At 63.4% G+C, this 21,426-nt stretch overlaps 2 protein-coding genes across 2 annotated transcripts in view; both read left to right on the top strand.

Moving 5' to 3' along the window:
- PDPK1 (3-phosphoinositide dependent protein kinase 1) overlaps window positions 1–6,685 on the top strand; it is an 87,463-nt gene extending 80,778 nt beyond the window's left edge. Inside the window, exons 12-14 of the mRNA XM_051836225.2 lie at window positions 598–655; window positions 1,271–1,423; window positions 1,766–6,685. Of these exons, the coding sequence (XP_051692185.1) occupies window positions 598–655; window positions 1,271–1,423; window positions 1,766–1,882 (328 nt within the window). The 3' untranslated portion in view covers window positions 1,883–6,685. The remainder of the gene's footprint in view (window positions 1–597; window positions 656–1,270; window positions 1,424–1,765) is intronic.
- A 260-nt stretch (window positions 6,686–6,945) lies between these two features.
- Window positions 6,946–21,426, top strand: part of KCTD5 (potassium channel tetramerization domain containing 5) — a 25,124-nt gene continuing 10,643 nt past the window's right edge. Inside the window, exons 1-3 of the mRNA XM_051836234.2 lie at window positions 6,946–7,219; window positions 19,327–19,435; window positions 20,766–20,857. Coding sequence (XP_051692194.1) covers window positions 6,968–7,219; window positions 19,327–19,435; window positions 20,766–20,857 — 453 coding nt within the window. The 5' untranslated portion in view covers window positions 6,946–6,967. The remainder of the gene's footprint in view (window positions 7,220–19,326; window positions 19,436–20,765; window positions 20,858–21,426) is intronic.

Raw genomic sequence — 21,426 nt, 5'->3', positions numbered from 1 at the left:
GCTGCCTCTCATGCCTTTTTGGATTCAAACGCAGGTTTCCCTAGTAGAGCCTCAGATCAGGAATTTCAGTCAAAGGAGACAGGACACAAGCCAGTAACTTAATTTTAGTCAGATGAGCTGATGCAGCCTATTAACTCTTAGCATTTGCTGGTAACATGTGTAAGCCAGAGTCTCTTCCAAATTCCTCCACACAAGCCAAGTCCAACTCAGCTCTCCCAGAGGGTTGTGACTTTGAACTGCCCTGAGCACTATACCAGTCTTGGCCTCGGGAAGTAACTCAAGGACTGTGATGTGCGTGTTGCCTGTTCCACTCTGCGGCGCCGTCTCCCACCACCTACTCCTGCCATGGAGGCACCGCCCGCAGAGAGGTGCCAGCAGGCACTGTTCCACTCTCTGTAGACTCTGGCCCCACTGCAGATGAGAAGCTCTGTAGGGGGCTGGGGGCTTGGACTGGGCTCCCTTTGGGGTTTTCCCTGCTGTGAAAGGGGGGGAGGGCAAGGGACTCGGGCAGGGGTGCAGTTTCTGAAGGCAGAGCTTTGGAGCCCATCTGCCTGTGGCTCTTGACACTCAATGATTCTTGTTTTCTTCTTTTCATAGGCATCAATTTGTAGAAAATAATTTAATACTAAAAATGGGTCCAGTGGATAAGCGAAAGGTGAGTTGGGGCCCTGCCCCTGGCAAAGGAACCTGTCTTCCTGCAGGCTGGGCCTGGGGTCCCTCCCTCCTTGGGCTCTGGGCGGACTTGCTGCCTGCGCTGCCCTTCCTCTGGAGAGCCTGGAGCCAGCGAGGCGGGGCAGGTTGGGACGACACCGGGCGCGAGTACAGCCAGGCTGCGGCCCTGTGGCTGGCCCAGCAGCCCGGCTGGTGATTTCTACACAAGGCTGGGCCCATTTTCGCAGTTCCTGCTGTGTTGAGGAGGCCGTGTCTCATTGCAAGTGGGGTTTGTTTTTGTTTTTATTTAAACACCTTAGTTTTGTTTCTTGTTAGGTTTTGTGTGTTAGGTGGGTTACTCATGTCAGAACACATGAGACTCAGCTGACACAGGCCCTGTCCAGGCCTGGGCGCCTCGCTGCCCGCTAGAACCCCTGTGACCTTACCTGGCCAAGCAGCAGGCCCGAGCCTCTGTGTCTGTCCACAGTTGCTCACGGGAGCTACGCTGGGCCTGGGTGAGAGGACAGCGACTCGGGGACCATCGAGGCCCGAGGACTGCCGCAGACGCTGCCAGGCCACTCCCGTGCCTTCCTAAAGCAGGGCCTTTCTTTCATGTCAGGGCTTATTTGCGCGACGAAGACAGTTGCTGCTCACAGAAGGGCCACATTTATATTACGTGGATCCTGTCAACAAAGTCCTGAAAGGTGAAATTCCATGGTCGCAGGAGCTCCGGCCAGAGGCCAAGAATTTTAAAACCTTCTTTGTGCACACGGTGAGTCACTCCCGAGGGACGGCAGTCGAGGCCTTGGCGCCTGCGCTGCCGTCACCCCGGGCTTTGGCTCGGGCCAGTCGTCTGCCTTTTCCCCACGTGCCCACGTCCCTGCATTCACAGCCTGGCTCAGGGGAGCTGCCCCGTGCCTCCACCTGGGGAGCCGGGCGGTGAGTCACTTGCCTGTGTGTGGTTTTTGCCCAGATAGGGGTAAAGAGCAGTGCCCTGCTCGTGTGCTTCCGCAAGGCTCTTGCGGTGGCTGGCGGCAGGCCAGGGCTGTCCCTCCCAGGCTGGGTGGGGATGTGGTGAGGCTGCCGAGGACACCGACCGGCTCTTTGTTTGCAGCCTAACAGGACGTATTACCTGATGGACCCGAGCGGCAACGCACATAAGTGGTGCAGGAAGATCCAGGAGGTCTGGAGGCAGCGGTACCAGAGCCACCCGGATGCCGCTGTGCAGTGACAGGGCCTGCGGCCGGGCTGCCCTTCGCTGCCAGGACACGTGCCCCAGCGCGGCTCGGCCGCCTCCCGGGACGCTTCCAGACCACCTGCCAGCCATCTCAAGGGAACGCAGACGGCGGGAACCTTGCAGCTTTTTTATTTAAAAGAAAAGAAGAAAAAAAATATCCAACCACACAAAGAACAAAATCAACAACTAAAAAGGAATTCAGGGTCGCTTCGCTTGCTCTCTGTGCATTATGGAGGCTCCCACGTGCCCTCATGGCCGTGGGGACCCAGCTCCGTGCACGGCAGCCACGTTCCTGGCCGGATTAGTGAACAGACGCAGCGCCTCCAGCTTCTCTTAGCGGCAGTCAGAGTGCACACCGCACCCCCTCTTCCCACGCCAGCCCCGGGCTGCTGCTGCTGTGGCTGAGGGCACAGTTGTGTCATTGGTTCTTTCTGCCCCTCCCAGATCATCACAGAACCCCTCACCTGGGAGCTGCCCCGTGCCTCTGCTAGGTGGTCCCCAGCCCTCTGTGGGCTGCAGGGTTCTTTGCTTTTGTGCGTGTGCTCAGTTTCTTGCGTCCCTCGCATGTGGCCCTAGAGGTGTTGTTGGGCTCCTCTCGTGCCCCTGGCATAGCTCTGATGGCAGGATCTCTGTGGTTCCTGCTGTCTGTTGGGCAGGCAGGTTCTTGAGGTAACGTCTAGAGCAGGCTGCTCCAGGTGGGTGGTACTGAGAGTGCCCATTTTCCTCATCCTGTGGCATGGTGTCGGACTCTAGGGCTAGAGAGGGTGCTGTCCCATGTGGGCCTGACTAGTGTCCAGCTGGGTCACTGCACACGAGGTGCAAGCCTGTCCCTTGTGCAGGGGAGGCCAGCAGGTTCTGCAGAGGGTTCAACCAGAGTAGATGACCCAGTGCCTGGTATGGAGGGGCCTTCCTGGGAGTCTCTGGGAAGGCTTAATGAGCAGGCCTCCTGGACTGGCCACAGGAGGCCAAGAGAGAACCCTAGTGTTGGCCCGGGGTGCTTCACAGTCCCCTGCAGATGGCGCTGGGGAGCCAGGCACCCAGCATCACGCGCACCCTGTTACTGCTGTGGTTAAGTATTTGTCAGCTCGCTCAGTTTTTACATCTCCACGTTGAAAATGCAGAAACCTGCTTGTGCTGCCAGGCCATCTAGTCCCATCAGGGGAGACTTGCCCGGAACATTGTTCCTCCCCATCGCACAGGAGGCAAGAACGGCACACTTCGCCCAGGTGTGCCCAGCCTGGCGTCCCCTGCCGGCTTTAGGGCCACCCCCGTGGGGCCTTTGGTGAGGGGACTGCTCTGACACTGAGGCCTTGGGCGCCTCGGTCCTGTGCTTCCTGGCAGGGAGAGCTGCTGAGGTCCTGGCGTGGCTTGGTTGTCTCTCTCCTTCTCTAGGTTGTCCTGGAGGGCAGCCCTGAGTTGCCGAGGAGGGCAGCAGGTGCCGCTCATGGAAGCGCTGACTCATGGGTCCCCCGGGAGCGCCCGGCCTCGTTTCTCACTTCCACAGAGGCAGCCGCAGGGGTCTTCACGGAAGGTTCTCCCCCGACTCCCACCTCTTGTCTGTCGGGCCCAAGTTGAGAGGAAAGTTTATTCTCAAGCTGTTTACCAAGGGTGGCTTCTTGAAAACTGGGGGCTTGGGGGGGAGCCGAGGCGCCCCCAGGCTTCCCAGCCGTTTCTGCCTGGGTCTTGTCCACACTGTGTGTGAGCTGTGCGCCAGCTGGATTGTGTGGAAGCCTCACCTGCCCTTGGCGTGCCCCTGGGAGCAGGCCACCGAGAGGGCCTGTGGCTGGAGGCCCAGCTTCTCTCCTGGCTCTTGGAAAGGCTGTCCTGTGCTGGGTGAGTCTCCTTAGGAGTCTCTGTTCAAGCGCACTGCCCTGTCGTTTTGCTGTCTCAGAATGCCCTGTGTCTGTGTGCAGTGGCGGTGTTCCCACAGGCGCAGGAAGCTGCCGCCCCCGGGCCTCTGCTCGCAGAGCAGGCAGTGCCGGGAAGGCCACGGCTTTCACGAGAGCACTTGGCCAGCTCCTCGGGGGAAATCTGGTCGCATCCTTCCCTCTGGATAGCGCCACTACCTCCTGCGCTTCACCTCGGAAACCACAGACGTAGAGTTCAGGGGCGAGCTGACAGCTGAAGCGACCAGCCCTGCCTGTGCCGACGACGGCTGAGCCCTCCTCCGGCCGCTCTTCCTCAGAACCCCTCTCCCCAGCTTCTGTTTGAGTGTGCAAGGCCCACGCACATGTTCTTTCCCAGCTCTTCTCACTTTCACCCAGCCACCCGTAAGGCCTTGGCGGCACACAGGTGCCTTACACTATGAGTAGACACGGACGTGTGGACATACGAGTATGGATCAGTCCAAGATGAGAACGCAGTGCCCTGTAGTCTGATGGGTCAGGAGCCGGCAAGGACAGGTGTCCAGGCGAGAGCACACCCTCCCGGCCCCTCCTCAGAGGAGACTGGTCGCGGCGGCTGTAACAGCCCACTGTGCCTTGCCTTTCCCCAGGGACACAGAGGAAGCCGGGGTGGGAGTTGCTTCCTCCCCTCTTTCTGTGGTCCGGCCAGGGCGGTGACGCCCCTGTGGAGCACGGAGCTGCTCGGCCCCTGGAAGGGTGTGTGTGCTGCTGGAGTTTGTCCCACACTTGTTAAATGTGTGCTCTGAGAAAGAGGGCTCGTGTTGCCATGCCAAAGCTGATGGGGACTTCACCTCTGCCTGCCCCTTTGGGCCGCTTCTGTGGTATTTGTGGCCTGTGCCTGAAGGAATTGTGGAAATAGCCCCAGCCAGCACACGGGCTAATTCTGTACTTTCTTAAAAGTGACATCTGTTTTTGCTTTTGTTTTTTGATCCACTGTGGGCTGTGCACCCAGGGAAGACCCCTGTGGATGCTGGTCTGCAGCCTGCCCCTCCCTGCCCCCACACGTTTGTCTGCTGAACTGAACTGGGGACACACAGCGCGTACCCTTTGTGTCCGGCTTCTCTCACAAGCTTGTCTCCAGCGTCTTCCCGCGGCAGGACCCATTCTCGGAAGACGGCTTCTGATTCCCGTGGAGCTGATGGCTGTCCATCTTACCCTGGCCGCTGCCCGCTCCCCTGTGAAACACTCAGATGGTTCCTTGTTGAAATAACGCTGTGACGAATGTGCTTACAGACCTTGGGTTTCCACTCCGCTTTCCCTCCCCTCGGTGCCTAGAAGTGGTATTTTTGGGTCAAAGAGTTCGTTCATTTCAAAGATGCTGCTCTCTCCTTGGACGCTTAGATGCCCAGAGTTCAGGAACAGAACCCCTTAGTTGTGTCCGACAGATTCTGAGCAGATGCTTTCTCATCAGCTGTGTGTTCCAAAGACCGCGTTTCGTTCATGCTCGGGCGCACCTGGGACAGGTTTTCCTGGAGCCGGCCCTTCTCAGTGCAGACCCCGTTAGGCGTGCATGCTGGTTCTCTTCCACCCTTGCTGCTGTGGCTTCCCAGGGCGTGGCGGTGTCTCCCATCCTGCACTTTGTGTCCACAACGGTACTGAATTTGCATCTGCACGGTCAGCAGAGATAACAAGTGTTGACCTGACCTCGCCGTGTGCTTGGTGGGTGACTTGTAATGGAGTTTATAGCCTCAGACAGTACACTGGGCCGTTTGGAACCCGTAGCAGAGCCAAGGCCCCCCTGGAAACCGTGCGGATGATGGGGCCTTACAAATGTGCATTTGTGTCCCCTCCCCCCGGAAGGTCCCTGGTCAGGCTTTCTCCAGCAGGTGCGGCTTCCGGGCCGCCTCCCCGCCCCCTGCCCACGGTGTTGCAGGCTGCCCCGTCGTCTTCAAGTCAAAACCACCCCAGTTTGGTTGCATCGGTTATTTCTCCGCATTAGCTGAGGCCCGTTGATTGCGTGAGATTCTTGAAGGCACCATGCTCAGTGCTGGTCGACTCCCTTGGCGCCTGGAGCCCCTTTTGCCGCTGGCCCACAGACCTCAGAGCCTGCAGCTGCTCAGAGAGTGGTGTGCAGACGCTGTGTCCTTGGAGAAGTCACCACACTTTGCATTGTGTCCTTTCACAGACGCTGACTCTACACACAAGCCCAGCGTCAGGGCAGGCGGCACTCCCCAGCCTCTGGGGAGGGGACGGATTCCAGCAGGGAGCAGAGGAGCACGGTGGGGAGCGGGATGGGCCCGGCCCGCATGGTGCCTGCAGAACACACACAGGGCAAACCGTGCGCCCAGGCTGTCCCGACTTCTGGCTCAGCGTGAACAGGCCGTTCTGCTGGTGAAAGTTCTATGACGTTGGCAACAACTTAGCAACGTGGCGGGATGACCAGTGGCCTGCGAGCGGTCCCTCCGGTCAAGTGGCAGGCGGTCAGAACACGTGTAATATTCTCTACCTGGTCTGTAGCTGTAACTGTGATGTACAGGCAAAGCAAAAATTTTTAAAAAGTATGAAACAAATAATGCAATGATATTAGGATTTACACTTTTGTATTTTTATTCTTATATAAGGTTATTTGCCGGCTAGTGTTGGCCTCTAGTTCAGTCTGTTATTTAAATTCTAATATATGAATTATTTGGATTGAATTCATGTTCGGGGCCACGTTGTTGTATGTATTGATGTACAGCCTTGAATGTGAATAATTATTGTAAACTATATTTTACAATCTTTTTTTTCCTGGCTTTATTATATAAATTTTCTATTTGGTCATTGATTTAATCATCATAATTTAATGAGTCTGTTTATTCTTTCTTTCAAATATTTGTGCTGTAGATGTAGTTACTGGATGATGAATTTTCCTCGTATGCTCGGTAGTCTTGTAATAAAAAGCATGTAGCGTGTAGCCGTCCGCTGGCGTGCCTCTTCCTTGGGGCGGGGGCCGGGCCCCGACCCGCAGCCTGCGGCCGCGCGAGCCCGCCGCGAACTCGGCTCCGGACCACGCGCGCGCCGCGGCCGGAAGCGGGTACGGCCGGCTGCTTTTCCGGACCGGAACTTCCGCCTCCTGCGTGACGCCGCGGAGGGCGCTTTAGGAAGGCGGACCTGTGGGCGGGACGGAGCGCGGAGGACACTATTAAAGGCGGAACGCTTCCGGTGGAGGTGCGCTGTGGCGGGGCTTGCTGGGATCATGGCGGAGAATCACTGTGAGCTGCTGCCGCCGGCCCCGGGCGGCCTCGGGGCGGGGCTGGGAGGCGGCCTGTGCCGCCGCTGCAGCGCGGGGCTCGGCCCCCTAGCTCAGCGGCCCAGCTGCGTGTCCAAGTGGGTCCGGCTCAACGTCGGCGGCACCTATTTCCTCACCACCCGGCAGACGCTGTGCCGGGACCCGAAGTCCTTCCTGTACCGCCTGTGCCAGGCCGACCCCGACCTGGACTCGGACAAGGTGAGGGCCCGCGGGCCAGGGCGGCCGGGCCCCGCCTCACACCGCCACCCCACCCCCGCCCGGGCGGGCGCGGCCCGGAGCCCCCAGACCCGCCGCCCGGGCGCCTCTCCCTTTCCGGGTCTCGCACTCTGCGTGGATCTGCCTTGGGGGGGGGGGGGGCGCGGAGCCCTCGCGTTCGTCTCGTTTTCTCGCGTCCCGGACGCTCTGCCGGCGCGGGAGTGGACACGCGTGGCCTGCCCTCCCTGGTGACTTGCATTTAGCGAGTTGCGCCCCAGCTCTCGATGCGCGGCGCGCGCCCACTCGGCGGCCGGAGGCGACGGTGCTGCGGCTGAGGGCCGGGGGCTGTCGCGGGCGGGGGGAGCCTTTGCCAGAGCGGCTTCCCGAGCCGGCTGTCGTCTGCCTGCCCGCGCAGGGGGCCCGCGCCCGGCATAGTCGGCGGCTTCTTGTCCCTGCTGGGTTTGAACGCGCACGGTGCTGTGCAGGTGGCGCTGGACGCGGGCCGTGGGAGACACCTGGGGAGCTGTGCAGGGCTGAAGAGGGGTCGCCTGCCTCTTGCTAGGCAGCGCCCGGGTCTCCTGTGCCTTGCCAGCCTGGCGCTCGCCACGCGGGTGGCTTCCCAGAAACACGGGGACCCCTCTGAAGGTGCAGGAGCCTGGCAGAGACCGGGGCTAGCGTGGCGCCGCCGGACATCAGCAGACCCTCGGCCGTGGGTGCGGGTTCGGGCGAGACCCTGCTGCGACCAAGCCCTGTGCTCGGAGAAGTGGCCTCGCAGACGCCCGGCGGCTCCTCCACGGTGTGGGCGCGCGTTCTACTCCTGGTTTCTCTCGAAGCAGTCGCGTTCCGGGCTCATTCACTGGCCTTCCTGCGAGTGCTCCTGTGTGGTGAAGTTAGTCGGATTTTAAATTGCTCTTGGGGGCGGTGCCTGTCCAGTCCGCGCTGCCCATGTGTCTATTTCTTAAGACTGTGTAAAAATCACGCTGAACTCTGAGAGGAGCCCTCCGTGGGGCGGTCCTTGGTCTGCAAGGTTGTATCTCTGTTAGAGTTGCCCCCGCCCCATTCTTGTCCGTTTAACCAATTTGGTTTCCAGATTGTAAAACCGAAGTTCAGGACAAGGTGGCACTGTGGCGGCCGCGGCGGCCGGCGGCTGGGCGGTGGTCAGGAAGGGTCAATCTCCCTGGCGGTGACGTTTGGAGGGAGCAGGGTGCTGAGGTGAGGAGACGCGGCTGTGATTAAGCCTCCCCGAGGTCCTGCAGGGTCATTAGATCCCGCGTGGGCAGAGGCGGAGTGGGAGGCCGTCAATGACAGCGCAGAAGGCAAACAGGATGTTGAATCAGGCCCGCGCTAATGGAAGGATGCCTGGCAGGTGTGTGGACCAGGCCTGCGATCGGGGGCAGGGAACTGGGTGCATATTTGAGGGGGAGCCCCGCGAAGGCCGGGGTCACCGTAGGAGAGCTGGGTGGGGAGCCTGCAGACCCCCACTCTCCCACGCACACCCTGGGCCCGCTCCGGGCCACGCGGCCTTGATGCTCGCTCTGGATGGCTGGCGTGTGGCTTCTCGCTTCCTCCCGGCCTTCCTGCGGCGGGGACCATGGCTCCTCCCAAGCTGCCCAGCACGCTTTGTCAAGGCCTGGGACTGGTCTTGCTGGGGCCAGGCGTCGGGAGCGGGGCAGCTGGTTCTGGGAGCACCGCCCTGCTGCCCTGTGCAGCGCGTGAGGGGCGCAAGGGAAACGCGAGTGCCGCTCCTGCTGGGGCTCTCCTGCCTGGGGGTCGTGTCTGAGCCGGCTCTGTGGAACACGAACAGGGCCGCGGGCCCAGCTCCGGGCTGCAGCTGCAGCGGCGCCGGCTGGGTCTGGAGGATGGCGTGGGCACGGGTGGTGGTGGCAGGTGTAGAGGCAGCTTGGCTAGAGGACGGGTGGTGACCGAGGAAGGAAGTGGCACGTCCTGCTCCGTGTCGCCGACTCGGAAGTGACAAGCGCGCTTGTCCCCTGCCGGCCAGCGCCCTGCGTGCCAGGGAGAGTTGCGTGGGCCCAGTGTGCATCTGCGAGTGGGTGTCGGGCACGGATGCAAGGATGTGGCTGTCCCTGTGTCCTGGGCCTGCTTGGGGTCGGGCTGGTTTTCCCAGGGCCCGTGGTCGCCGTGGTGTCGGGCGCCTCCTGGGAAAGCCTCAAGACCTGAGCCAGGCCAGCGCGTGAGAAACTGGGCCTTTCTGGGACGTGGGGCTTGGCCTGAAGCAGTCTCCCCGCGTGTCTGAGGCACACGGTTCCCTTCTGCCTTGGGCCACGTGTGTCCAGCGGTGCCCGCGGCGGGCGTGTGGCTGACGCTGCTCTGCACGGGGAACCCAGACAGTGAGGTTCAGGCAGCAGAAATGGATGAAAAGGTAGTGGACGTGTGCCGCGTGCCCCCAGAGTGCCCTCAGAGGGCCGTGGTGCTGGCGTCAGGGCAGGGAGGGAGCTGCCGGGTGCCTCACCTTGGCTGCACACTCAGCCAGGAGTCGTGGCTGCCATCCTGGGAGTCGACTCTGCCTGGCGCTGTTGGGGTGGGTGTCTGGGCCAGGGTGCCCACAGGCTGCCCCCGTCCTGTGGCTGCCATCCTGGGAGTCGACTCTGCCTGGCGCTGTTGGGGTGGGTGTCTGGGCCAGGGTGCCCGGAGTCTGCCCTGTCCTGTGCTTGAGTGGACAGTTCTCCGTGGACTGCAGCAGGCCCGGAAGAGTCCATGCCGAGTTCGGTGGGGTGGAGCCTTTTCCTGGTAGTGGATTAGACTTGGGGCTCGAGAAGCCTAGTTGAACTCTGCTGTGTGGCGTGGGGTGGGTGGACGGGCCTGTCTGAGCTTCAGCTTCTAAAGCTAAGGCGGTGCCCCCTCGCGGAGCGGTCGCCATAGCTGAGGAAGGAGGAGAGTGTCCACCCTCGCGCCCAGTGCCTGGCGCCGCGCGAGTGCAGCAGGGCCTGTGGGTGTCGGTTATGCGCACTCATCTCTGTAGACCTGGCGCTGGCGGCAGCTGCATCGTGTGTGGCAGAGTCGTCCCCCTTGCTTTACCTGCTGCCCCTCCGCTCCCTGGAGTCGCTGGACACCAGAGGGACAGCCCCCAAGGTGGACGCTTTGGGCCTCCGGGCCGCGGTTGCTGTGCGTGTTGGGGCAGTCACAGGTGTCTGGGAGGCGTCCCTGTCTGCGCAGTCTCATTCTGGTGGCATCTCGCTGCCCAGCAGCGGGGCCTCCCTGATCCTTGGCCGGCTGGGGAGGGGTCTGGAAGCGCTGTGCTGTGCACTCCGCGCTGCCGTTGGCCATGCCGGGTTTCTCGAACAGGAGGGGAGCGGCAGGAGTGCTGGGAAGTCCTGCGAGGGACGAGGGCTGGTGCTGTGGGGCTGCCATGAGGACAGCTGGTGGCGAGTGCCTGGGCACTGCTCGGCACCGGCGAGCACCCTGGCTGGGGCATCGTGCCAGCGTGGAGGGACTCAGACCTGGGCCAGGAGGAGCCTCACCGCGAGGCGGAGGCATGTTTCTTGGATGCCGGCAGTCTGTGGTGCCGCACCCTCACACCAGCACCATGGGGTGCACCTTGAGTGTCCCTAGGGACAGAGCCACTGAGACGTTCAGCAGATGGACATCCCCTTGCCTTGTGACGGCAGCCTGCGCAGGTGGCCTGTGGCCCTGCCTGCGACATCCCCTCTCAGAGGCAGGCCCAGGGGCTGCCTCGGGGTGCGGTGCAGCTGAAGTCTCCTGCAAAGCAAGCAGTGTGCTGTGGGGCAGACCTCGGCGCTGCTGGGAGCCCTGGGAGCACGTCTGAGAAGCCCCGTGTCCCGGCATGAGCCCACTCCACGCTGTGCCCTGTTGAGCTTTGTCTGAGTCACGGAGACCACTCCTGCCGAAATTCTAGTTTTTCAGCTGCACCCAGTGGGGCGCCGGGGCCGCGGGAGGGCTGTGTGATCTGGAGCCCCTGCTGCCCTTCATTCCTCGTGCGCTGGGCAGGGCCGGTGTCTGGGTGCACACGGGCAGTGTGGACGCTCCCTCAGGAAGAGGCAGGAGGCCTGGGTGAGGCCAACGTGGTTGGGAGGAGGCATAGGGCTGGGAGCTGCAGCCGGGGTCCCGGGGCCTGGAGTTCCGGCCCCGTCCGGCCCCGCTCTGCAGATCCAGGAGCTGGCCCGTGGGGCTCAGTGACCTCATTTATAATTGGAGACGTCTGAGGCCTCTTCTGGGTCAGGGAGATGACAGATCGGTACAAAGTGGAGGTGAAGGTTTAAGTGCAAATTAGAAATCAAGTGACTTGAAGTGGATCATTCCAGAATAACAACTGTTTTAATTGGGGTGACGACAGATTTTTTTTTTTTTTTTTTGAATTTTTGACAGGCAGAGTGGACAGAGAGAGACAGAGAGAGAAAGGTCTTCCTTTGCCGTTGGTTCACCCTCCAATGGCCGCCGCTGCAGCCGGCGCACCGTGCTGATCCGAAGGCAGGAGCCAGGATCCAGGTGCTTTTCCTGGTCTCCCATGGGGTGCAGGGCCCAAGCACCTGGGCCATCCTCCACTGCACTCCCTGGCCATAGCAGAGAGCTGGCCTGGAAGAGGGGCAACCGGGACAGAATCCGGCGCCCCAACTGGGACTAGAACCCGGTGTGCCGGCGCCGCAAGGTGGAGGATTAGCCTAGTGAGCCACGGCGCTGGCTCGGGGTGACGACAGATTTTGACACAGAAAGTTGGTGCGTTTGGGTTTCAGCGGGGAGCTTGCTTGCAGAATGCATTTCCTCTGGGCTGGGCTCAGGCCTTGTCTCCTGCGGCCCACGGGCCTGATGTTTCTGGGCACAGGTGTCCCTGAAGCGTGTGTGGCCCCAGTGAGACGTGTCCAGTCGCTCCCCTGTAGGACCTTGCTCGAGAGCCCGGCTCCACACCCTCATTCTCAAGACCCTGGGGGGAACGGGCGGCCACGTGGGGTGGGGAGAGCTGTTGCCCAGAGGCTGATGGGGGGCGGGGGGGCACAGTGGCCCAGCCCTTACCTCTGAGTGATCCTGTGTTAGCCACGAACACAGACTCGGGAGGCTGGCTCGGCGGCTGCTGGTCAGGGTTCCTTGCGCCCCACCCTTGCCCACTAGCTACCCTCGAGGCACATCTGCAGGCCCCTCTTCTGTGTGACCAGGCTGCTAGCTGCGGCCTGGAAGTGGCCCTCCCCACCTGCTGACTCAGGGCCCTCCGTCGGCTTCCCGAAGACTGGTGCCCCCATGGGCCCAGGCGTCCCGCCCTTCCGGCATGTGGGTTGATAAGGGCGCAGGTGGTGGGGCTTGGCTCTCATTAAACGCTCAAGAGCTGAGTCCAGTAAGTCCTTTTCTTATGCCTTTGAGGGGAGGTGTGGTTTTCAAAGCCAGCACCACCACAAGTAGGTCAGATGCCAGTTCAGCGAGCGGCGGGCACAGCCAGGGAGGGAAAGGGATTGTCGAGACAGCGGTCTTCACTCCGGCTCTTTGACAAGACCCAGTTTGCCCCTCTGCAGACGCGGAGCACATGTTTGTTACATAAATCACAGGAAGGGCGGCGGAGACAGGGAGGGCTGTGGTCTGCCTGGGCACAGGAGCCCCGTGAGCTCGTCCTCCACGTGGCAGACTCTTGGAACACGGTGAGTCGGGGGCTGTGCCCCAGCTGGCCCTGTGTCCCGGGAGAGTCCTCTGGCAGCGTCTGTGTAAGCAGGAGACCCTCGTCCCGAGTGCCGATGCTTTCCGAGTTCTTCTGTGTTTTTCTTCATCTGTGCATTAAGATGGCGGCCCCCCAGCTCCGTCCCTCACACCAGGACCCGAAGTGTCGAGGCCCCGGCTCCTGTGCCCAGTGCGCCCTGCAGCTCCGTCCTAGAGGGCAAGGCAGGGTGCAAGTGAGCGTCAGCCGTGGGGCGCGGTGCCCACTCCGGGCACATCTTGTGGATGTGCAGCCTCAGGAAGAGCCTGGTGAGGACAGGCGCTTCAGAAGGCCCCGCGGTCCCCTCCAGGCCCCGCTGTCCCCTCCAGGCCCCACTGTCCCCTCCAGGCCCCACTGTCCCCTCCAGGCCTCCTGTCCCCTCCAGGCCCCGCTCTCCCCTCCAGGCCCCGTGGTCCCCTCCAGGCCCCGCTCTCCCCTCCAGGCCCCGCTGTCCCCTCCAGGCCCCGCGGTCCCCTCCAGGCCTCCTGTCCCCTCCAGGCCCCGCTGTCCCCTCCAGGCCCCACTGTCCCCTCCAGGCCCCGCTCTCCCCTCCAGGCCCCACTGTCCCCTCCAGGCCCCGCTCTCCCCTCCAGGCCCCGCTGTCCCCTCCAGGCCCCGCGGTCCCCTCCAGGCCTCCTGTCCCCTCCAGGCCCCGCTGTCCCCTCCAGGCCCCACTGTCCCCTCCAGGCCCCGCTCTCCCCTCCAGGCCCCACTGTCCCCTCCAGGCCTCGCTGTCCCCTCCAGGGCCCACTGTCCCCTCCAGGCCCCGCTCTCCCCTCCAGGCCCCACTGTCCCCTCCAGGCCCCGCTCTCCCCTCCAGGCCCCGCTCTCCCCTCCAGGCCCCGCTCTCCCCTCCAGGCCCCGCTGTCCCGTCCAGGCCCCACTGTCCCCTCCAGGCCCCGCTCTCCCCTCCAGGCCCCACTGTCCCCTCCAGGCCCGACTCTCCCCTCCAGGCCCTGCTGTCCCCTCCAGGCCCCGCTGTCCCGTCCAGGCCCCGCTCTCCCCTCCAGGCCCCACTGTCCCCTCCAGGCCTCCTGTCCCCTCCAGGCCCCGCTCTCCCCTCCAGGCCCCGCTCTCCCTCCAGGCCCCACTGTCCCCTCCAGGCCCCGCTGTCCCCTCCAGGCCCCGCTCTCCCCTCCGGGCCCCACTGTCCCCTCCGGGCCCCACTGTCCCATCCGGGCCCCGCTCTCCCCTCCGGGCCCCACTGTCCCCTCCGGGCCCCGCTCTCCCCTCCAGGCCCCACTGTCCCCTCCAGGCCTCCTGTCCCCTCCAGGCCCCGCTGTCTCCTCCAGGCCCCGCTGTCCCCTCCAGGCTTCCTGTCCCCTCCAGGCCCCGCTCTCCCCTCCAGGCCCCACTGTCCCCTCCAGGCCCCGCTCTCCCCTCCAGGCCCCGCTCTCCCCTCCAGGCCCCACTGTCCCCTCCGGGCCCCACTGTCCCCTCCGGGCCCCGCTCTCCCCTCCAGGCCCCACTGTCCCCTCCAGGCCTCCTGTCCCCTCCAGGCCCCACTGTCCCCTCCAGGCCCCGCTCTCCCCTCCAGGCCCCGCTCTCCCCTCCAGGCCCCACTGTCCCCTCCAGGCCCCACTGTCCCCTCCAGGCCCGACTCTCCCCTCCAGGCCCCGCTGTCCCCTCCAGGCCCCGCTGTCCCGTCCAGGCCCCGCTGTCCCGTCCAGGCCCCGCGGTCCCCTCCAGGCCCCGCTGTCCCCTCCAGGCCCCGCTGTCCCCTCCAGGCGCCGCTCTCCCCTCCAGGCGCCGCTGTCCCCTCCAGGCCTCGCTGTCCCGTCCAGGCCCCGCGGTCCCCTCCAGGCCCCGCTGTCCCCTCCAGGCCCCGCTCTCCCCTCCAGGCCCCGCTGTCCCCTCCAGGCCTCGCTGTCCCCTCCAGGCCCCGCTCTCCCGTCCAGGCCCCACTGTCCCCTCCAGGCACCGCTGTCCCCTCCAGGCCCCGCTCTCCCGTCCAGGCCCCACTGTCCCCTCCAGGCACCGCTGTCCCCTCCAGGCCCCACTGTCCCCTCCAGGGCCCGCTCTCCCGTCCAGGCCTCCTGTCCCCTCCAGGCCCCGCTGTCTCCTCCAGGCCCCGCTCTCCCGTCCAGGCCTCGCTCTCCCCTCCAGGCCCCGCTCTCCCCTCCAGGCCCCGCTCTCCCGTCCAGGCCCCACTGTCCCCTCCGGGCCCCACTGTCCCTTCCAGGCCCCACTCTCCCATCCAGGCCTCCTGTCCCCTCCAGGCCCCGCTGTCCCGTCCAGGCCCCACGGTCCTGTTCAGGCCCCACTGTCCCCTCCAGGCCTCGCTGTCCCCTCTAGGCCCCACTGTCCCCTCCAGGCCCTGCTGTCCCGCTGTCCCCTCCAGGCCCCACTCTCCCGTCCAGACTCCGCTGTGCCCTCCAGGCCCTGCTGTCCAGGCCTGCTGCCCTGCTTAGGAAACCAGCCTACATTTGTAGAAATCTTCCTTTATTTTCATTTTATTTGGAAGACAGAGAGAGGGAGAAAGAGAAGGAAGGCAGGAGGGAAGAGGAGAGAGGGTCTACTGAGTCACTCACCAAATGGCCACCTGGCCTGGGCTGGACCAGGTCAAAGGCAGGAGCCTGGAGCTTCTCCCAGGAACTTAGACCATCGCCCTGGCCTCCCAGGCTGTAGAAGCTGGAGTTGGGAGCGGAGCCAGGAACTCTGATATGGGATGTAGGCATCCCAAGCATCACCTTAACTGCTACACTCAACACGCCATCCCCACCCCCACTCCCTGGGCCTGGTTTAAAAAAAATCTGTTTTACTTTTTGAAAAAATAGTTACTGATTCGAAAGGCGGAATGACAGAGAGGGAGACAGAAATCTTGCATCTGTTGGTTCACTCTCCACATGGCTGCAGCAGCCACATCTGGGCCAGGCTGCAGCTGGGGAACTGCATCCTGGCCCAAGCCCTGGCCCATCTGCCGCCGTCCCAGGCAGGTCAGCGGGAGCCGGGACTGAGGCGGGCACTGCCGGAGCGGCCAGTTTCACGAGCAGCAGTTTAACCTGCTGTGCCGCGATGTGCTTGTTTAAGAGGCGGCGAGACCAGAGTGAGCGCCTGTCAGCTGCTCGGCTCCTCAGATGCCCGCAGTGGCTAGGACCGCACTGGGGCCGGAGCCTGGAGCCGAGAACTCAGCCCGGGTCTCCCACAGGGTGGCGGGGACCCCGCTGCTTGAGCTGTCTCGTACTGCCTCCCGGGGTGCGCGTTAGCAGGAAGTGCAGCCAGGAGCCGCACTGGGAGCTGAACGCAGGCTCCGATGTAGGCTGCTGCTCGGCCTAGTTTCTGATGGAGCCCATCTGATGGCGAGGACTCCTCGAGAATCAGGCCAGAGGTGCCGCAGAGGGAGCAGCCTGCCAGAGGCCTTTTGCAGCCCAGCCTCCCTTGGCTCCCTCCGCTGGGTCCATCAGCTCCGGAGGCCTCGGGGCAGGCCCGGGGAAGCAGCGCCAGCCTCAGGCTCGGGAGTTGTGCCGTGTGGGAGGAGCGTGGTGTGGTGGGGGTCCAAGCTGAGGCCCACTCGTGGAGGTTGGGCCAAGCAGTGGTCAGTCTGGAGTGGCCCATTGAGCTGGGTTGGGTCTTGGGGTGGCTTCCTGGGAGGGTCTTTTTTGTGTCAAGATGGGTTTTTCAGGCAAGCCATGAACTGTTGGAGCTTATCTGAGGTGGGCTGGGAGCCTGGCTCTGGGCTTTGGTGCTGTCCTGATCCCCTCTTGGACAGAGGCCGGGCACGCTGACTGCTGGCTTTGGCTCCCTCTGCCAGCTCTGCGGCCAGGGTGTGTGCCTTCCTATCCCTTGGAATCTTTTAAAAATATTTATTTTTGTTTGAATGGTAGACAGAGGAAATCTTCCATCCACTGGTTCACTCCTTAAATTCCTGCAACAGCTGCAAAGCCAGGAGCCCAGCACTCAGCCTGGGTCTCCCATGTTGTAGCAGACACCCAAGCACTCGAGCTGTGACCTGCTGTCCCCTAGGAGTGTGTTAGCCGAAGGCTGGCACTCAGGCAGGGACTCTGGCATGGGGTGTGCACATCCCCAGTGGCACCTGGGCTGCTGCTCCATGCAATCCCTCGAGATGAATGTCTGCAGGTGAATGGGGGAGCGGAGGCCCAGCCAGGCCTGCGCCCCTGCCCAGTGCTGCCCTGGGTGGCGGGGGGAGCCGGTCCTCCCCTCTTCCACGGTGCCCTCACAGCGGATTGAGGTATCTGTGGGCCCCACACGCTGTCACTCTGGGCAGTGTCAGCAGAGGCGTTCTGAGGCTGCCTTGCTCTTCCCACCGCCAGGCCTGGCTCCCAGTGGGGCTAGCGGAGAGCATTGTGGACTCTTAGGAGTCTCTGGGAGGCTGCGTCTCAACTGGGTGCAGGTGGGAGTTCCCATGAGGTGACTGGGCTTTGGGCTTCCAAGCCACTGGTTGCAGGTTGAACCCTGCGGGAAGGCTGCAGGGTCGCTTCCCCACGCCCCGCCTTGGCTGTTGGCCGGTCTTAGGCACGGGGTCTGATCCCTCTGTGGGGCCCCAGCCCTGGGGATGAGAGAACACAGGGCAGGGTCCAGGCCACCATGGTGAGAAGCTTGTGGTATGGCCGAGGCCTCACTTTGGGCTCTGTGTGTCCAGCGTCAGCTGTGTCCTGGGCTCAGAGGCCAGGTGGAGCAAGGGCTTCTGTGAAGCAGCCGGTGGGAAGGCCAGCTCCCAGAGCTGCCCACAGCCCGTGAGCACCCTGGCGTGTCTGCGGGAGGCCACAGCCAGGGTCCTGCCTCGCAGCTGCCATTCCGTGCCTGCTTCCCTGTCACCTGCCCTGTACCTGTCCTGGAAAAGCCGTGTCCTCCCAGCAGGGTGCCTGGCTTGTGGTCATTGCAGAGGTCTTTGCTTGCCCAGGCTGTGCCGCAGGGGTGCAGCACCGCTGGCCGTTAGACGTGGGCCAGGGGAAAGGCCTGCCTCCAGCCGGGAGCTGACCGCACCCCTCCGCCTAAGGACTGAGGCTAGACCCTTAGGTCTCAGCGTGCGTATGGAGGGAGACTTCCTGGGCGGAGAAGAGCCCCGGCCCGCTATTCTTTCCTTCTTGACCCTCTCTGGTCCATGGGGAAGCAGCTGTGAGTAGCTCCGGTGCTTGGCTGCATACAGGTGCTTCAGGCTGTGGGCAGGGGTGCCAGGCCTTCCCTCTGACTTCAGCCTGGTGGGCACATGGAGGCTGCCTGCGCAGGGCAGGGCTGCTGCAGAAGCTGGCCTTGGAGTCCACGGGGTTGGGAGAAAGGGCGGGGGCAGGGCAGGAGGGCCCTTCGGGAACAGGTGGTGCTGGGGAGGGGCCGCCTGATGGCCTGGAAGGTACTTGCTCAGATGGGGATGTCTGGGGCTGGGACTCTGTCCTGGGGTGGAGCAGGGCGTGGGGGCCCTGCAGAGGGCAAAGCGGAGGTGCTGGCAGCCAGCAGCCCTGTGGTGTCATGAGCTGGGCTTGTCTTTTTTGATCCAAGAGCTCGAAGCAGGTTCTTGGAGCTCTTCAGCGAGGACTTTGGGCAGAGCCCTGGGCAGCGGCAGGCTGTCCTCCTCACAGTGCGGCCAGGGCTGCTGCCGGTGGCACCTGTGGCCGTGGGGCCAGGGCTGCTTCGCTGCTGAGGGCCTCGCGGAACTGTCTTCTGGTCAGGGACGTGGTGTCAGCCCGGCTGGAGTCAGCGTCCCCTCCTTGCTGAGGCAGCTGCGACCTTGGCACTCACTGCCCCCCGGGCACGCATGAGTGAGAGGCCAGGTGGGGGGCTGCCCACTCCTCATCAGTGTGTCAGCTGCTCACACGGAGGTCCCGGGGCCTGTCGGGCTCAGCCTTCATCAGGTGGACAGCCAGTCGGGGAGCCCCAGGCTTCTCCAGTGCCCTGTACCCCTGTGACTCCTCCCACTCACGTTGCCTGCCGCGGGCGCCTCCCTCTCCACAGTTGGGGTGGGCGGCTGTGGCCTGAGACATGGAGGAGCTGGGGTCACCCCAGGCCTGCAGCACACCCTAAAAATGGTTGGACCTGTGAACGGCTCAGCCCCTGAGAACTGCTGACCACGTGGCGAGGATTCCCCTGGTGGTGAGCAGGCCCAGGACGCCCTACATACACCAGAGCCCAGGTGCCTGCTGTCGGGTGTGCTGACGCAGCTCCACCCCGGGTGTGGGCCTGTTGGCTGGGTGGGCTCAGAGCCAGTGAGCAGGGTGGCATGCTTCGCCCCCCAAGAGGGCCCAGGGAGGGGTCTGTGTTAGCCCACTTGTGGGCTTCCTCAAATTCCCAGAGCTATGAGGGGAGTGGCCTGTATGTCGACGTCTCACCTCAGAGTAAATGAGGTTGTCTTGGTACAGACGACACCGGGACAGCTGGTAGGGCTCCCTGAGGGGCCGCAGGGTGGCCTGGTGTCGGTCCAGAGGCGGCCCTCGCTGCCTCAGCCGTCACAGGCCACAGGGCCCGGGGTCTCCTGTCCGGGACTCAGCTGTTGTGTTCTTTGCAGGATGAAACAGGTGCCTATTTAATCGACAGAGACCCCACCTACTTCGGGCCTGTGCTGAACTACTTGAGGCACGGGAAGCTGGTCATCAACAAGGACCTTGCGGAGGAAGGTGAGCTGATGCGGTGTGGACGGGGCACTGGGGCCGCAGGGCTGGGCTGCGGTCCTGGGTGCAGGGACCCTTGTCCCCCTGCTTCCTCAGAGACCTGCAAGCCTCTGGGAGACCAAGCCCATCACCGCGCTCCCTGGCACGGGCTGCTAGGTGGGCTTCCTGTTTCAGGAGGAGCCGGCGTATTTGGGGCTTCTCCCGTGGGAGACCGCTTCACGACCGCTTGGGCCCCAGAGTTGTGGGTGCGCCGTGGTATCTCACAGATCTGGGAGTCTGCTGTATTTCACAGACGGCTTGAGGGAGGCGGGCACCTGGGCACCCTCCCTGGGCTGTGCCCTTCACGCCTTTCCCACGAGCCACCTGTGTCCTGGAATTGTCTGTCAGGGAGGCCCAGGCAGGCTCCGGGCACCTTCGTGCGGGCAAGGCTCTGTCTGTGTGAGTGATGTTGCCTCTCTCCAGGCGTGTCCTCGTCTCCTGGCTTCACACGGGCCCTGGTCCCAGCTCAGAGATGGAGACGCGGGCTCTGCTCCACACCCTGAGCAGCCGCCCACCTAGCGGCAGCGTCTGCCCTACCTAGAGCAGTCTGTCACACACACCCACACGCGCCACACACGTTGCTGGGAACAGCCTTCCTCTGTCATCTGTGGGGCTGGACATTCGGGAAACACCTCATGCCACTGCCTGTTGCATGTGTGATTTGCCTAGAAATGAGTACCAGGCACAGACCAGGCCCCTCTGCCGCTCGGTGCCGCCGCCACCACCGGGAGCTGGAAGTGTCTTGGCAGGAGCAGGTCGCTGGAGGGAGGGTGTGCCCTGTGGCCTGTGCGCTGGGCCAAAGCTCTTGGTGCTGTGCTCACCGGCAGGCGCCGGAGTGGCAGGCACCTGGTGATGTTCTCCATGTCACCATGCCCTGAGCTGTCACCTCCTAGACAGATCTCCCCTGGGGGCTGAAGACTTGAGTTGTGCTCGTGAGGCAAAGCCCTGAGAACCTGTTGTCTGGAATTCTGAGAGGCTTGGAGTCAGACTGTGACCCGTTACCGGTGCCCATCCTCAGGAGGAGCCTGGAGCTGGGGGCGACCCCTCTCACCACCCCCCAGTCTTTGAATAGAGGCACAGAGGTGCACGTGGACTCAGCAGCTGTTCCGCACCCCCGGGTCCCCTGGAGGGACGCTGCTGACCCTCACTGTCAGGCCACTGGCCTCATCTGGGGCATGGATGAGCTCTGAGGACAGCAGTGGGACAGGCTGCGTGGCCACGTCGGGTGCGGGCCAGGAGGGAGGCGGGTGTGAAGCGTTGGCCTCAGGAAAGTCACAGTTCCTTTTCTGTGTTGCAGGGGTGTTGGAGGAAGCAGAATTCTACAATATCACCTCACTAATAAAGCTTGTAAAGGATAAAATTAGAGAACGAGACAGCAAAACATCACAGGTGAGACGAATGGCTGATCTGCAGAAGGTTCCTAGGCCTGGGGGTGTGCAGGTGCAGCCCACCCGGGAGGCCTCTGGACGGGAGCTCTCCGCCTCGCCTAGCGCCTGCTGTCAGGCTGCTCCTGGGGGGCCCGTTCCAGTGAGCGGAGGGGTGCTTCTCACAGGAAGGCAGTGAGGGCCGAGGGGGCTCTCTGATGGGAGGACTGTTCCAGGCCAGGTGTAGCCAGTGCGTAAGACCTGCGGGGGCGGGGGGGGGGGTTGGAAGGGGGAGGGGCAGGTGGGGCCGGGAAGGACCCTGTGCAGGTGTGGGAGGACCCTGTGCAGGTGCGGGAGGACCCTGTGCAGGTGGGGGAGGACCCTGTGCAGGTAGAGGAGGACCCTGTGCAGGTGCAGGGAGGACCCTGTGTAGGTAGAGGAGGACCCTGTGTAGGTGCAGGAGGACCCTGTGCAGGTGGGGGAGGACCCTGTGCAGGTGTGGGAGGACCCTGTGCAGGTGTGGGAGGACGCTGTGCAGGTGGGGGAGGACCGTGTTTAGGTAGAGGAGGACCCTGTGCGGCTGCAGGGAGGACC

The sequence above is a fragment of the Oryctolagus cuniculus genome, chromosome 19 (genome assembly GCF_964237555.1).
Source record: "Oryctolagus cuniculus chromosome 19, mOryCun1.1, whole genome shotgun sequence".
In the NCBI taxonomy this organism is placed as follows: Eukaryota; Metazoa; Chordata; class Mammalia; order Lagomorpha; family Leporidae; genus Oryctolagus; species Oryctolagus cuniculus.
The sequence above is the reverse complement of the archived record's forward strand: the minus strand, read 5'-3'. Positions and strand labels throughout refer to the sequence as shown.